Source organism: Carassius gibelio, chromosome A1 (assembly GCF_023724105.1).
Source record: "Carassius gibelio isolate Cgi1373 ecotype wild population from Czech Republic chromosome A1, carGib1.2-hapl.c, whole genome shotgun sequence".
Taxonomy (NCBI): domain Eukaryota; kingdom Metazoa; phylum Chordata; class Actinopteri; order Cypriniformes; family Cyprinidae; genus Carassius; species Carassius gibelio.
The window spans coordinates 32313991-32326934 of NC_068371.1; the positions used below are offsets into that span (position 1 = coordinate 32313991).

General features: G+C 37.5%; 1 protein-coding gene and 1 pseudogene across 1 annotated transcript; one reads left to right on the plus strand and one right to left on the minus strand.

Moving 5' to 3' along the window:
* Positions 1–3048: 3048 nt before the first annotated feature.
* LOC128031059 (polymeric immunoglobulin receptor) lies at positions 3049–7548 on the minus strand. Its single transcript, XM_052619569.1, has 8 exons — positions 6894–7548; positions 6497–6799; positions 5606–5941; positions 5195–5500; positions 4743–5096; positions 4349–4651; positions 3926–4264; positions 3049–3083 (listed from the first exon to the last, which is right to left on the minus strand). The coding sequence occupies exons 1-8, from the start codon at positions 6940–6942 to the stop codon at positions 3049–3051; spliced, it is 2025 nt and encodes a 674-aa protein (XP_052475529.1). The 5' UTR covers positions 6943–7548.
* Positions 7549–9007: 1459 nt separating this feature from the next.
* LOC127933118 (stonustoxin subunit beta-like) lies at positions 9008–12632 on the plus strand (annotated as a pseudogene).
* The last annotated feature ends 312 nt before the right edge of the window (positions 12633–12944 follow it).

Sequence of the window (12944 nt, forward strand, 5' to 3'; positions counted from 1 at the left end):
GTTTTTGTTGTTGATTAAATATGATTTCCCATATGAATGCGCTTGTTTTGCTCCTTAACATAAGCACATATTTTCATGACAGTTAAAAAAGAAAAATGCTGGCCTTTTTCTCTAAAAGTTAGTTTTCCTCTGCTTTGTTATATTATCATAACATGCATGCACGAGGCCTATTAGCAAGATGATGATGTCGATGTTCCAATAATTTTTGCGCAAACAGGTTATGCCTATTAAAATGAAAATAAATAAAATAATATATTAATAATTATATATATAAAATATTAATCAAATAGCAGCACAAACAACAGAACATATGGATTAATAAAAAAAAAATGCAAGTGATCGCACCCCACATAGCAACATTGTGTCGGCCCAGATCCAGCCCACATCTGGCACCCGTGGAAAGATGATCCGGCCCACATGCAGCGTGGAATGATGGCACATCTCTTTTCCTGTTCTCTTTTTTCCTTTTAGTGATTCTGCTTGTTAACAGGATTATTAAGGCTGAAATTACTTCATATTTAATATATAAACAGATTTTGTGTGGGCCAGATCATCTTTCCACGGGTGCCAGATGTGGGCCAGATCTGGGCCGACACAATGTTGCTACGTGGGACTTCTCTCTCTCTCTCCCTCACTGGGGATCTAATAAAGCAAAACACTGTGCCCCTTGTATAAAAAAAAAATAATGCGCGGTTTCCCTCAACTGCTTGGTCACAAAAATGTATGGAACTCAGTTGAAATGATGCATTTCAACAACTGATCCAAAATAATAAAGTATAATGAAATATGGAATTCTGACAATAAATATGTAATGGGGTGGAGGTAGAATTAGTAGTGGCTATTAGGCATGCTTGGGACTACACATGTGTTGATCTACAGGTCCCATGAGTCTAAGTACTATAAAGGGGGAAATCAAATCTTCTGGCCTTTCTCTTTTGTGGGACCATGTGCTGAGTAGAAGAAGCTGTGTGGTATGTTTCATCGTTGTGTGTTAATGAAACTAGTCGTTGCCTTGTGAACATTATTAAAGTAAATTGTGGAGGTAAGGGTTGTGACTCATGGTTATGGTTATGGTTAGTGTGGGCCATTTTAACGTGTTTGTTTTATAGAGTATATATACTGGTGGATGGCTCAGAAATTGAGTAGATGTATTCATTAACACAGGTACTTATTTTAATTGAATACTGGAATATGTGAAGTTAGCTTTTTTATTATTGTGTTAAGTGTTTTTAATTCTGGTTTTAATTCTAATATTTTAAAGGGGCAATCATGAATTGTATTTTCTTTGTTTTACAGATGATGTATGATTGCCGTTTACTTTTATCTAAAATATTGGTGGCTTAATGTTGGGTTGCAAGATATGACTTTACACTATGATGAAGTGACTTGAAGTTATTGTGGGACTGTGATTTCTGTTTTTGTTTTTTTGTTTTAACCAACCAAGGACAAAGAGGTTCCCATCCTTGTACGCATGGTTGACTCTCTTAAGGTGATGGGGCACAATCTGTAGTGGTTTGAGTCAAGTGCGTGTTGGTTTTCAATTACACTTGTAGTGTTATTGGTTTTGTGCTGTGATTGAATGTATTCTTCGCAGTGGAATTGCCATTGTATGGGATTGGAACCCTATGGTCTGTAGTGGGTTAAACCTTTTTGTTCTTTTCGTTTCTTTGTCACTTCTTATTACCATTCGTGTTTAATAAATTTGTTTGTGCTTGCAAGGAAACACACTGTGGTTGTTGCCCTTCTTTTACACCTTCCCCATTACTTGTAAGGCGTGGGGAGGGTTACATATGCATACTACAATCTCACACTGAAAAATAATATTAGTAATCCTGCTGTTCTTGGGAGATTGACAAGCGCATGTTTGTGGCAAAACAATTCAGTTTTGAACTGTGGAATAGATGTAATCTCACTACAAAAATTAAAACAATTGTTAAACCCATTCATAATTTAGCTTGAAGTGTTGAAAATGTAAAAGACACGATAGCCCTAGCGGCCGAAAATATATAGCATCCGTAGTGGTTTGTACTCCCATTATGAATGGGAAACGGTTTAGGGCCGTTTAGATGAAGGGGTGGTCGCGGCCAGCATTTTACCATTTTTAGCTATTTGTCAGAATAAAAAACAGCAGCTAGGCCTATAACCTACGTAAAGAAGCAAAACATGCGCGTTCATATGGGAAATCATATTTAATAAACAATACAACCAACCATTAAAAACCAGTTCAACTGTTAATAAATCACTATAAAAGAAATACAGCATTTCCTGTTGTTTTGTGTTATTTGCAGAAAGGATAGCTTCTGCCAACATTTAAAATATATAGACTAATACACAACAAAGCATTTTGTGTGTGTGTGTGTGTGTGTGGTTATTATAATATTTGAAATATATATATATATATATATATATATATATATATTTACTTATGAATAATAACAACCATATTTTGGAGTTCAAATTGTTTTCTTTACATTGAAACCATTTTTCTTCCTCCATTGAAGAGATTTTGTAATTTCAGTGGTACTTTCTGGTAAAATAAAATAATCTGACCTGTATGACATCAAGTACTTTAACTAAGAAAAATTACCTTAATGACCGATTTTTCATAAGTTTCTGTTCTGGCAGACTGATGCTTACCAAATCAAGAAAAGTTAGCGAAATAAAACACTTAAACATTGAAGCCTGCTCGCATATTTCAGCACATGAAGGAAAAGGTTTTCTAGAAAGCTGTACAACCAAATCACACACAATATATTTCAGCATCTCTCCCAGCAGTGACCTATAGATATCACCAGATGGTCAGTAACTCGATCAAACTGAATTATGTTTCAAAGTTTTTTTTATTTTCTTTTTTTTATTTTTTAAATCCAAAAAGTAGTTGTTGATTTCTGACACCAGATATTTATAGAATAGCAAGAAATGGCACCGCTGAGAAGATGAAAACAACAACATAAGCAAAAATATTATACAGGAATGTTAGTTTGGCATTATGTGTTTACTGCTGTGATCAGAATGAACCTCGTCCTGACTGAAGGGCACTGTATTGCATCACTGAGAGACTTCATGCTTCTGACAGAAGAAACCTAAAATCACACAGAGGTATTATCACAGAGAAAGTGAGTACATGACATTCATCTACACATATTCATACACATCCATACATCTGACATGTCATAATATCACTTTAAACTCATACTGACTGCTTTAAAACATTTGCTTTCTGCACTTTACTAAACTAAAACACAAAAGCAGCAGTCAGCATTATTTTCTGTTTTACTTTAACACAACAAGTGCCCTGTGGTTTAAAGCTAGAGTGAAAATAACTGCACACAAATAAGCCTGACGCTGCAGACTTCACCACAGCATGCTGCTTTAATTAAAAGGACATTACACCAAAACACATAAATTCTGTCATTAACCTCATGTCTTTTCAAACTTGTTTTACTTTACTGAGAACAAAAGAAGGTATTTTGAAGAGTATTGGCAATGACCCCGCATTGACTTTCATAGCATGGCCAAAAAACATTTATCAAAATAACCCTCAAAATAATCCCCCCCCCCCCCCCCCCCCCCCACCAACTGAGCCTGGTTTCTCCCAAGGTTTTTTCGGTTCCTTGCCGCTGTCGCCTCTGGCTTGCTAAGTTGGGGTCACTTCATCTACAGCGATATCGTTGACTTGATTGAAAATAAATGCACAGACACTATTTAAACTGAACAGAGATGACATCACTGAATTCAATGATGAACTGCCTTTAACTATCATTTTGCATTATTGACACACTGTTTTCCAAATGAATGTTGTTCAGTTGCTTTGACGCAATGTATTTTGTTTAAAGCGCTATATAAATAAAGGTGACTTGACTTGACTTGACTTCTTCTGTGTTCCTCTGAAGAAAGACAGTAATTTGAGAAGATTGCATTATACTGTGCTCAGTATTGGCAACAAATGAAAGCCTCTTTTTACCTGTGGTCACATGTAGCTGAACCTCAGTGAAGATGAAGGACCCAGAACTCTCCTCTGCACACCAGTATTTCCCAGAATCCTCTGCTCTCAGATCGCTGATGTTCACAGTAAAGACTCCAGCAGAGGTTTCTTCTGTCAGAGAGAATCTGCTGTTTATTCTGTTATTTGATGAAACACGAACTCCGTCAATGAAGCAGATATTGGGCTGATCTCCTCTGCAGAAAAACCTCAGTGTTTGATTCCTGAAGTATTTACAGCTGATGGACACTGATCCTCCGACAGATGCTTCACGAGTGACGACTGAAGAAAACAACATTAAATATGATGAGTATGATTACAGCATGAGCAGAAACACTGAGATTCTTCCCAAATAAACCTCCTCACCTTTCTTCATGACGATCATGAGCTCAATGGAAAGATTAAACGTGTCTTTCACTAAACACCAGTATTTCCCAGCATCCTCTGCTCTCAGGTCAGTCATGTTCACAGTGAAGAGACTGAGTTCAGCGTCATTCTTTACTGAAATCTTTGTGTTTTTATCATGATCTTCATCTGATTGATTGTTCTTCAGATCATCTGGAGTCAAACACTTTCCTTTGCACAGATGCTTTACTTCTGCTGAATATTTTTCATCATAAGAGCATTTGATCTGGACTGAATCTCCTTCACGTTTGACCACTGGAGGCTCTGACAGTCAAAGAGAAGAGAGAACTCTTCATACACTCTACAATACATGCATTTATTATTGAACTGCGTGGTTTGTGGTTTCTGTACATACTGGATGAAGTCAGCGGAGGTTTACTGGATAAGATCAGCTCAGTTTTGTTGGATAAAGTCAGCTGGTGTTTATTGGTGAGAGAAACAGACGTCAGATGTGTGTCTCTGGTTTCTTCTCCACACCAGTAAACTCCAGCATCTCTCAGGCTCACATTACTGATGCTCACTGTATAAACTCCTGTGCTTTCAGAAAACTCAAAGCGGTTCTCCTCTGATGAACTGATGTTCTCACAGATCTTCTCCTTGTTCTCTTTGCAGATGTGTTTGATGGTCGGGTGTTTCTCAGGGTAATTACATGTGAGGTTCACACTTTCACCAATAAGAGCTGACTTACTTGATGCATTAAAGTCATCAACTAAACACAATAATAATAATAATAAAAATATGAAATATCAAATGATTTTAACTGCTTAGAAAGCGTCCACAAACAAGCTCCTAACAGAAGTTCTTTACCTTGACTGATGTTCAGCGTGATCTCAGTGAACAGATGATCATCAGTGATATTCACTCCACATCTGTACGTTCCTTCATCAGCTTCAGTTAAATCACTGATAAAAACCTTCAAAACTCCTTCACTGATATCATCATACATGTGCACTTTATCATGAAGAACCCACTGATTCTGTCCATCAACAGAGATCTTCTGCGATGAATGTTTTTGGATGAATTTCTTGTTTCCTTTGAATTCTTCTGGAAATTTACACGTGATGAAGACTGATTTACTGATGTAGGCCTGAACCTGGACAGAAGTTAACTGACCTGCAACACAAGATTTATTCATTACTTTATTACATTATCAGGAGGGGTTTAAGTTTCTTATTCAGAGCTGTAAGGATTTTATAATTGAAATGAAGCTAAACTCGCCAGAAACATTCAGATGAATCTCTTTAATGAAGGTGATGTGAGTTATCGTTTGTGAAGATCCGTATATCTCCACTCCACACAGATAAACTCCATCATCTGCTGCAGAAATGTCTCTGATGGTCACATTAAAATGATCTTTGTGACTGTCAGACAGGTTGAACTTCTTCTCAGATGATTGTGATGATTGTGAGCTGTTCAGCACAAGCACAGGATCTCTGTTCACTCTGTACAAGAGTTTGGTTTGTGTTTGAAACATATGATTATATTCACAGTGGAAAGTGATTGTTTGTCCTTTATATGCAGTCTGGAGAACTGACGTCCCACAAGAAGAAGAGGCTGAAAATGATTTCAACAAAATCATTGTGACACCCACTCAAATCTTAAAGTGTTAATAGTATTATTAAAGGTGCACTGGGGAACTTTGGCCTCTCTATCGCCATCTCTGTTTGAAACAGAAAGTGTGACTTTCCTTGCAGAGTTATTCATGTTAACATGGGTTGTGTTTGTTTTTAGGTCTATGTACTGTAGGATCACCTGTGATCAAATCATGAGCCAGATCTGTCATCCTACTGTACATCAATATTGAAAGAAAACGTTTGTACTACAAGGCAAATATCTAGAAGAAAATGTCTTTTGCACAAGTAACGTTTATAGTAGATGGGTCTTCTTTGCATGGTCTCTCAAATAACACTGACATAAAACTGGCATTTGTCAGCTCAGATTATTAATCATTATTAATACTGTTGTGAATTATTATAATGCATTGAGGCAGCTTGAACACTTATTTATGAATTTGCTAAATTATTATTTTTTTCTAGTAGTGCACCTTTAAACAGTACTATAATAAAAATATAATACTTAATGCAGTAGGTAATAAAGTATCATACTCACTTTTGTTCACTACTAATTTAACATCATGACTCCATGTCTGATTGTTTCCACATGTATATTCCCCATCATCCTCTCTGCTGAGGTTCCTGATGAACACTGTGAAGAATCTGCTGTCTTCATCGTCATACAGAGAGAATCTCCCTTTATAAACCCAGCTGCGCTGAGTCTCAGTACTGATGCCCGTCCTACAGTCTCTGTCTCTGCAGAAATACTTTCCTTTATGCTGATCATTAGACTTGTATGTGCAGTTGAACATCACACTCCCTCCAGTGCAGCCAAACACACTGAAACAGAGGACCTGACCTGACAAACACAAGTTAATTTGCTCTGGGTTATTATGTATGGTCAGTATGCTTAATGTAATGTAATATTTGACCCGGAGCAGTAAAGGACTGACCTGAGATCAGACAGAGAGTGATGATGATGGTGATGACGGCAGCTCTCATTCTGGATTGACTTCAGTCTCACTGATATTCAGAGAAAAACCAGATCAGATCACAGTCCAGAGAAAGAAAGAACTGACAAATACCTTCGATGCAATGTATGAATGTAAATTATGGTTAAAAGTACATCCTCCTCTCACATTTCTGCTTCCTCTTTCTCTGAACGGTTCCAGCCATGAGCAGGGCGTTAAGTGTGATTAAATGTGTGAAAGACTCTGCAGACATGCAGAGAAACATACTGTATAAGCATTTAAACATATTAATAGCAATTCTAAGTGTTAAATGAACACTGCTCAGAGCACACGTCTAGTGATGTTCAGTTCTTGAACAAATCGTTCTTTTGAGCCAGTTCTTAAGTAACCGGTCGAGCAGATACAAAATTAAAACTGAATAGAATAGAATGCTTTATTAATAATTTGTTTACTGAGTTGTTTTAATGCATTACGCAACTGTTTTCTTCCATTTCTTCACTTTAAAACAATGAGGAGCGGCATATTTTCCTGAAATAAAGAGCAGGAAAAGTATATGATTTGCAATGTAGAAAAGAAAATTAAAGTTTCATAAAAATTGAAATGGCACACATCAGACACATTAGCCTACTGCAGTGTCATTGATCAACTGCATGACAGATAATTATCAACAATAATTGTCTTGTCATGCTATATAAATTAAAACAATATTGATACAACTTTTCATTACCTTTATCATACTCTGATTATATGAAATAATCACATATTCAAAAATTATTAAATTCATAATTAATTATTCTATCTGAAGACCTGATCCTCCCACAGTGGATAATCAACCCAATTAATTCATTAAATGTAGAGGGTTGTTCATCTGTTAGCTTAAAGATCAGCTTAATTTAACAATCATTTCATGGACATAGCGAGTTATAGGCTAATGTCATTTTTGTTGTTGTTTGTTTTCTTCTGTGTATTTCTTCTTCAGAAATATGTAACGAGTTCTGTTCCTGTGTTGTGATTCGACAGCAGCTGAGCGCACGCGGCCCTCCTGGAAACAAGATTGGACTAGTTTTGAGAAGCAAGTGGGCATGATTTGTTTTGAAAACTGCTGGAGATGTACTTATAATCACAGGAGCGTTTTTACTGATGAGATGCGCATGAAAATCGCATTTGATTTTTTTTTTGCACAGCCCTAACAAGTTAACAAAGCTAAACAGAGTTGCCCTTTGTGTAATAAGTTACAGAAACTGTTAAACGCACCAACTTAAATAATAAAATACACTTACCGGTTGTGGTCCATAAACAACGCCTTCTCCAGACAAAGAGGGAACTGCTCCATCTTTCAAGAATAATCTTTGTGCGAATCCGGCATTACACTGAAAATAACAGCGTTTCGACGACGTGGCAAACACAAACGCAACTCTTCCTCTTCTCCATCGGAGCGCAACAAGACCACGCCCCCTTTTTGTGTATTCATGTGGGCGGAGGTTAGTAAAAAAACTGTTTTAGGCTACGTTCACACTGCAGGGCTTAGTGCTCAATTCCGATTTTTTTTTTTTAAATCGACTTTTTAATTTTGCAAGGCCGTTCACATTTCCAATTAAATGCGACCTTTTGTGGTCTCCTGTGAGAACGTGAAATGACCCAGAAGTGACCCGCATGAGCAGAAGAGTTTGCGGAAGTAGCAAACGTTAAACATGGATGTCAACAACAGTGTAGTCAACAGCGGAGCTCTTTTTGCAATATTAAGTTATTTTCCCAACGGAGCCAGCACAATTACAATCTTTTTGTGACCTCGATTCCCTTCCATTGACTGGTCTGAGCAGCATCGTCCGCCATGGTTGTTGTTTATCTTCTCGTTCCCGCCTACTTCAACACAGAATTATGACATTTGTAGCATATCAATGACATACGGGTCGGTTACATGTGGCCTGGCCGTTCAGACAGAGGTTGCATTTCAAAAGATCAGATACGTATCGGAGGATTCAAAAAGAAAGAAAGATGAAGTGCAGGCCTAAATATAAAAGTGTGAACATGTCCTCTCCTGGTCCTCATGTGTTCCTGCTGGTCATCAGACAGGACGAATAATACACAGAGGAAAGATGAAGACCGTGAAATGGATTCTGGGGAACTTTGGAGAAGAAGCTGCTCGCCACACCATCGTTCTGTTCACTCACGCAGATTCACTGAGGAATAGACCACTGGAGGATCACATAGAGGACAGTCCAGATCTACAGTTAATAATCCGCTGTGGTGGCAGATATCATGCATTCAACAATGAGGACAAAACCAATCAAACTCAAGTCAACAAACAGCTGTTGAAAATTGATAAAATGGTGAATAGAAATTATGGGAGCAGCTCTGGTAGCAGCAGAAAGGAGTAAAGTAGAAGCTGTATTATTAACAATAGACGCACACTTAAAAATTGTGCCATTTAATAACAGTAGGGGTGCCACTGAAGTACTGTTAATTTACAGCTCTCAACCGTTAATTTACAACTCTCTTATTTTTTCAAGTGTTTTACCATATTTCATCCATGAAAATTAACTCCACTCCCACTGCTTCAAACAAAATGCGAGGTATTAAAATCGATTTTGAACGTGCGTGTTCGTTTTACTTACGGTTTTGATTTAACGGTCGCGTGAACTCTTGGCGGTGCCGATGAAATACATTCATTGTGTCAGATGTCCTGCAACTAATCCTCATTTGATGTTCTTCATGGGCCAGTGAGGGTCTTTTTTGTTTGCAATGATTTTTTTTTAAATAATATAAAAAAAAAATAGTCCGTCCAATCCGAGGCCCCTGCACACGTGGGGCCCCTAGGCTTCAGCCTGTGCATTAATCCACACCTGTGCACAGCACTGTTACACTTACAGAAGAAAATATCTAAATATCCAGATGTGCACATTAACATTATCATGAGTGAATGATGGTGAGTTCACTTGCTGATTCCTGCAGAGGTTTGATGGTATTCAGGAGTCAGACCAAACCTGTGCCACAATACGAGTATATTCTCTGAGCTTTCTATGAGTTTGTGAATGTTGATCTGTGTGAAGAGATCTTTCTTTTAAAAGAAGCAGCACAACAAGACAAACAGGTTTTCAGCCCAGGCTGCATTTTTACAGTTACCAAAAGTTAGACAGAGCTGCGAATGTAAGTCCAAGATCCCTTTCCAGTGAATCTTCATCTTTTTCTAAAGGATTGTCACTGAAGGTATGAAATTAACTTGAACTCAATGGTTTTTTTATCGGTTGAACATGCATATTTACATTTTTATATGTGGTTACAGCAAACGTTACAGCAAAGTTTTGAAATATCCTAATTCATGGAGTGAAACAATTTTACTATGCTTTGAAATAAAGGCTATAGAATGTAAAGCTCTTTAGACAGATTTGATCTAAATGTACTATTAAAAAGATGATGACATTTTACCTTCATCTTAATAAAGTACTGCAGCATATAAAGCCTGATTTAACTTAGCAAATGTGCATTTTCTTGTTTCACGAGTTCACCCTTACATCTAATCTGAAGGCGAATAGTAGGGATATTTTGACATGCTGTCCAGGGGGAGGGGTCCGGGCCCGGAGCACAGCCCGAACCAAAATAACTCCCCCTATCCCTAATTTGGGATAAATAGATTAGAAGTGAGGAGTTGGGGTGGAGGAGGGATGCCGAAAAACTGTCGTGGGACAGGAGGTAGGAAGGCTAAATAAATATATGCTTGTGTGCTATTTAAGATGATTAGCTAAACGAGATGCACCTCTGCCAAATTGGATGATTATCTGATCGTGCTCCTCCCGAACTTTGTTAATAAAACCACATTTTGTGTTCACATACTTGACCTTCATGACAGATTACAGGTTTGATAATATTCTATAATTTACAGATTACAATATTTTAACAATATTTCAATTTTACTTTTTTTTTTCTGTAATAACTGGAACTCTTTCAAATGCACCCTGAACTGGGGATAATTTTGTGTATATATGTTGTGTACAGAAATCAGCTTTAAATAGCACCAAGCAACATTGCAGCAGCATTTCTTGAACAGTGTCGTGCCTCTCTCTGATTGTTTTCAACGTAGTTTCTTTACAAAATGCAAAGTTAATAAAATCATAATGATTGTTTGCGAATGTATTTCATCATCATTTTAACTGCATTACATTCTAATTTGATATTTAGTGCCACATTTTTCAGTCTGGTGCATGTCATTGTGTCTGTTTTAAATGTATGTTTTCTCCTGCACAGAAACATCAATGATAAAAGATGGCGCCTGTTGATGAACTGCTTCTGAAGACTCTGGATGATCTGGACTCAAACAAACTACACAGGTTTAAATGGCTCTTAAAGAAGAACCATGCCTCTGTTTCAACTGCTGATACTGAGAACGCAGAATGTATGACCATAACAAGGTCAACATGAAAAGAGTTATTATTCAATATATAAGATGCTGTGTTTTTTAACATCTAGAGCAACAGTCCTGCAGTGCTGAGACGAAATTATGATTTCCAGTTTTGAAGAGCTTTTCACTTACAGTTCCAAGGTAGGAACATTTGGATTTACATCTTTAATAACATTTTATAACAAGGTTAAATTTGTTAACATGGTACTAATAATTATAGACATTTCTAAAGCATTTACTAGTCTAAGTTTATGTCGATTTCAACATTTCTGCATTACGAGAAGAAGAGATTGTGTCTGTTAACATGAACTAATGATGAAAAATGCTTCCAAAATCCACTGCAGTGCTGAGAAGAAATTACGATTTCCGGTTTTGAAGAGTTTTCCACCTCCAAGGTAGGAACGTTTACATTGATATTTTCGCAAACACTTTACAATACGTTAAGTTTTCTGACAGGAGATAGCTTAACATCCCACTTAATTCATCTTGAGAAGCATGTAATCAACCTGAGCTAGCATGAACACTGCTAGTTAATGACATTAACTAATGGGACCTTATTGCATTTGTTATACAGCAACTTGCTACATGCTATATATTCAGTACACACTCAATATGCCACTGATACGTTACCTTTATTTGTGCTTGTTCCTCTACAGTATAAATGGCTGAGATATTGAGATTAAACAGTGTAGGTTTAAAAACACACACAGACACATTTCCAGTGTTTAGCCAAAGTACTTTAGAGCTTTAAATGCTGTCTTCTTGTGTTCAGATGCCTGTGATCTCACGCTGGATCCAAACACGGCTCATCCGAACCTCTTGCTGTCTGAGAGGAACCGCAAGGCGACGCACGTGAGAGATCGTCAGCCGTATCGGGATCATCCGGAGAGATTCGACTGGCAGCCGCAGGTTCTGAGTGTTCAGAGTCTGACTGGACGCTGTTACTGGGAGACTGAATGGAGCACGAGGATGTGGGTTGAGATAGCAGTGACCTATAAAGGAACCAGGTATAAAGGAGCTGACAATGACTTTTTGTTCAGCAGAAATGCACGCTCTTGGGTGCTGAAGTGTTCTCGTTACCAATATCTTGCCTATCACAATAATCATATGACTAATATACCAGCCCCTTCTCAATCTAACAGAGTAGGAGTGTATCTGGACGTGTCGGCCGGCTCTCTGTCCTTCTACAGCGTCTCTGACACACACACTCTCACACACACACATTCAACACCACATTCACTGAACCCCTCTACGCTGGGTTTCTGCTTCAGTCAGACTGTTCAGTGTCTCTGTGTGAGATCTAACAGACGCTGTTTGGACGGCCTTTATACAAATGATGACCCCTATCATGTGTGACCCTGGAGATACTGAGACTTATACATCATCTGAAGCTGAATAAATCATCTCTCCATTAATGTGTGGTTTGTTAGGAGGACAATATTTGAAAATCTGGAATCTGAGCGAGCAAAAAATCTAAATATTGAAAAAATTTGCCCAAATGAAGTTCTTAGCAATGCATATTACTAATTTAAAATTAGGTTTTGGTTTATAAATTGTAGGAAATTTATAAAATATCTTCATGGAACATGATCTTTACTAATATCATAATGATTTTTGGCATAAAATAAAAATCTATA

What these genes read in the sequence shown, in the direction of transcription:
- LOC128031059 (XM_052619569.1), bottom strand. Translation starts at nt 6,942, where the DNA reads ATGAGAGCTGCCGTCATCACCATCATCATCACTCTCTGTCTGATCTCA. An exon ending in TAAATTAGTAGTGAACAAAA is followed by an intron (nt 5,942 to 6,496) that starts GTGAGTATGATA and finishes AATCATTTTCAG; the next exon opens with CCTCTTCTTCTTGTGGGACG. An exon ending in TGTTGCCAATACTGAGCACA is followed by an intron (nt 3,084 to 3,925) that starts GTATAATGCAAT and finishes GTGTGATTTTAG; the next exon opens with GTTTCTTCTGTCAGAAGCAT.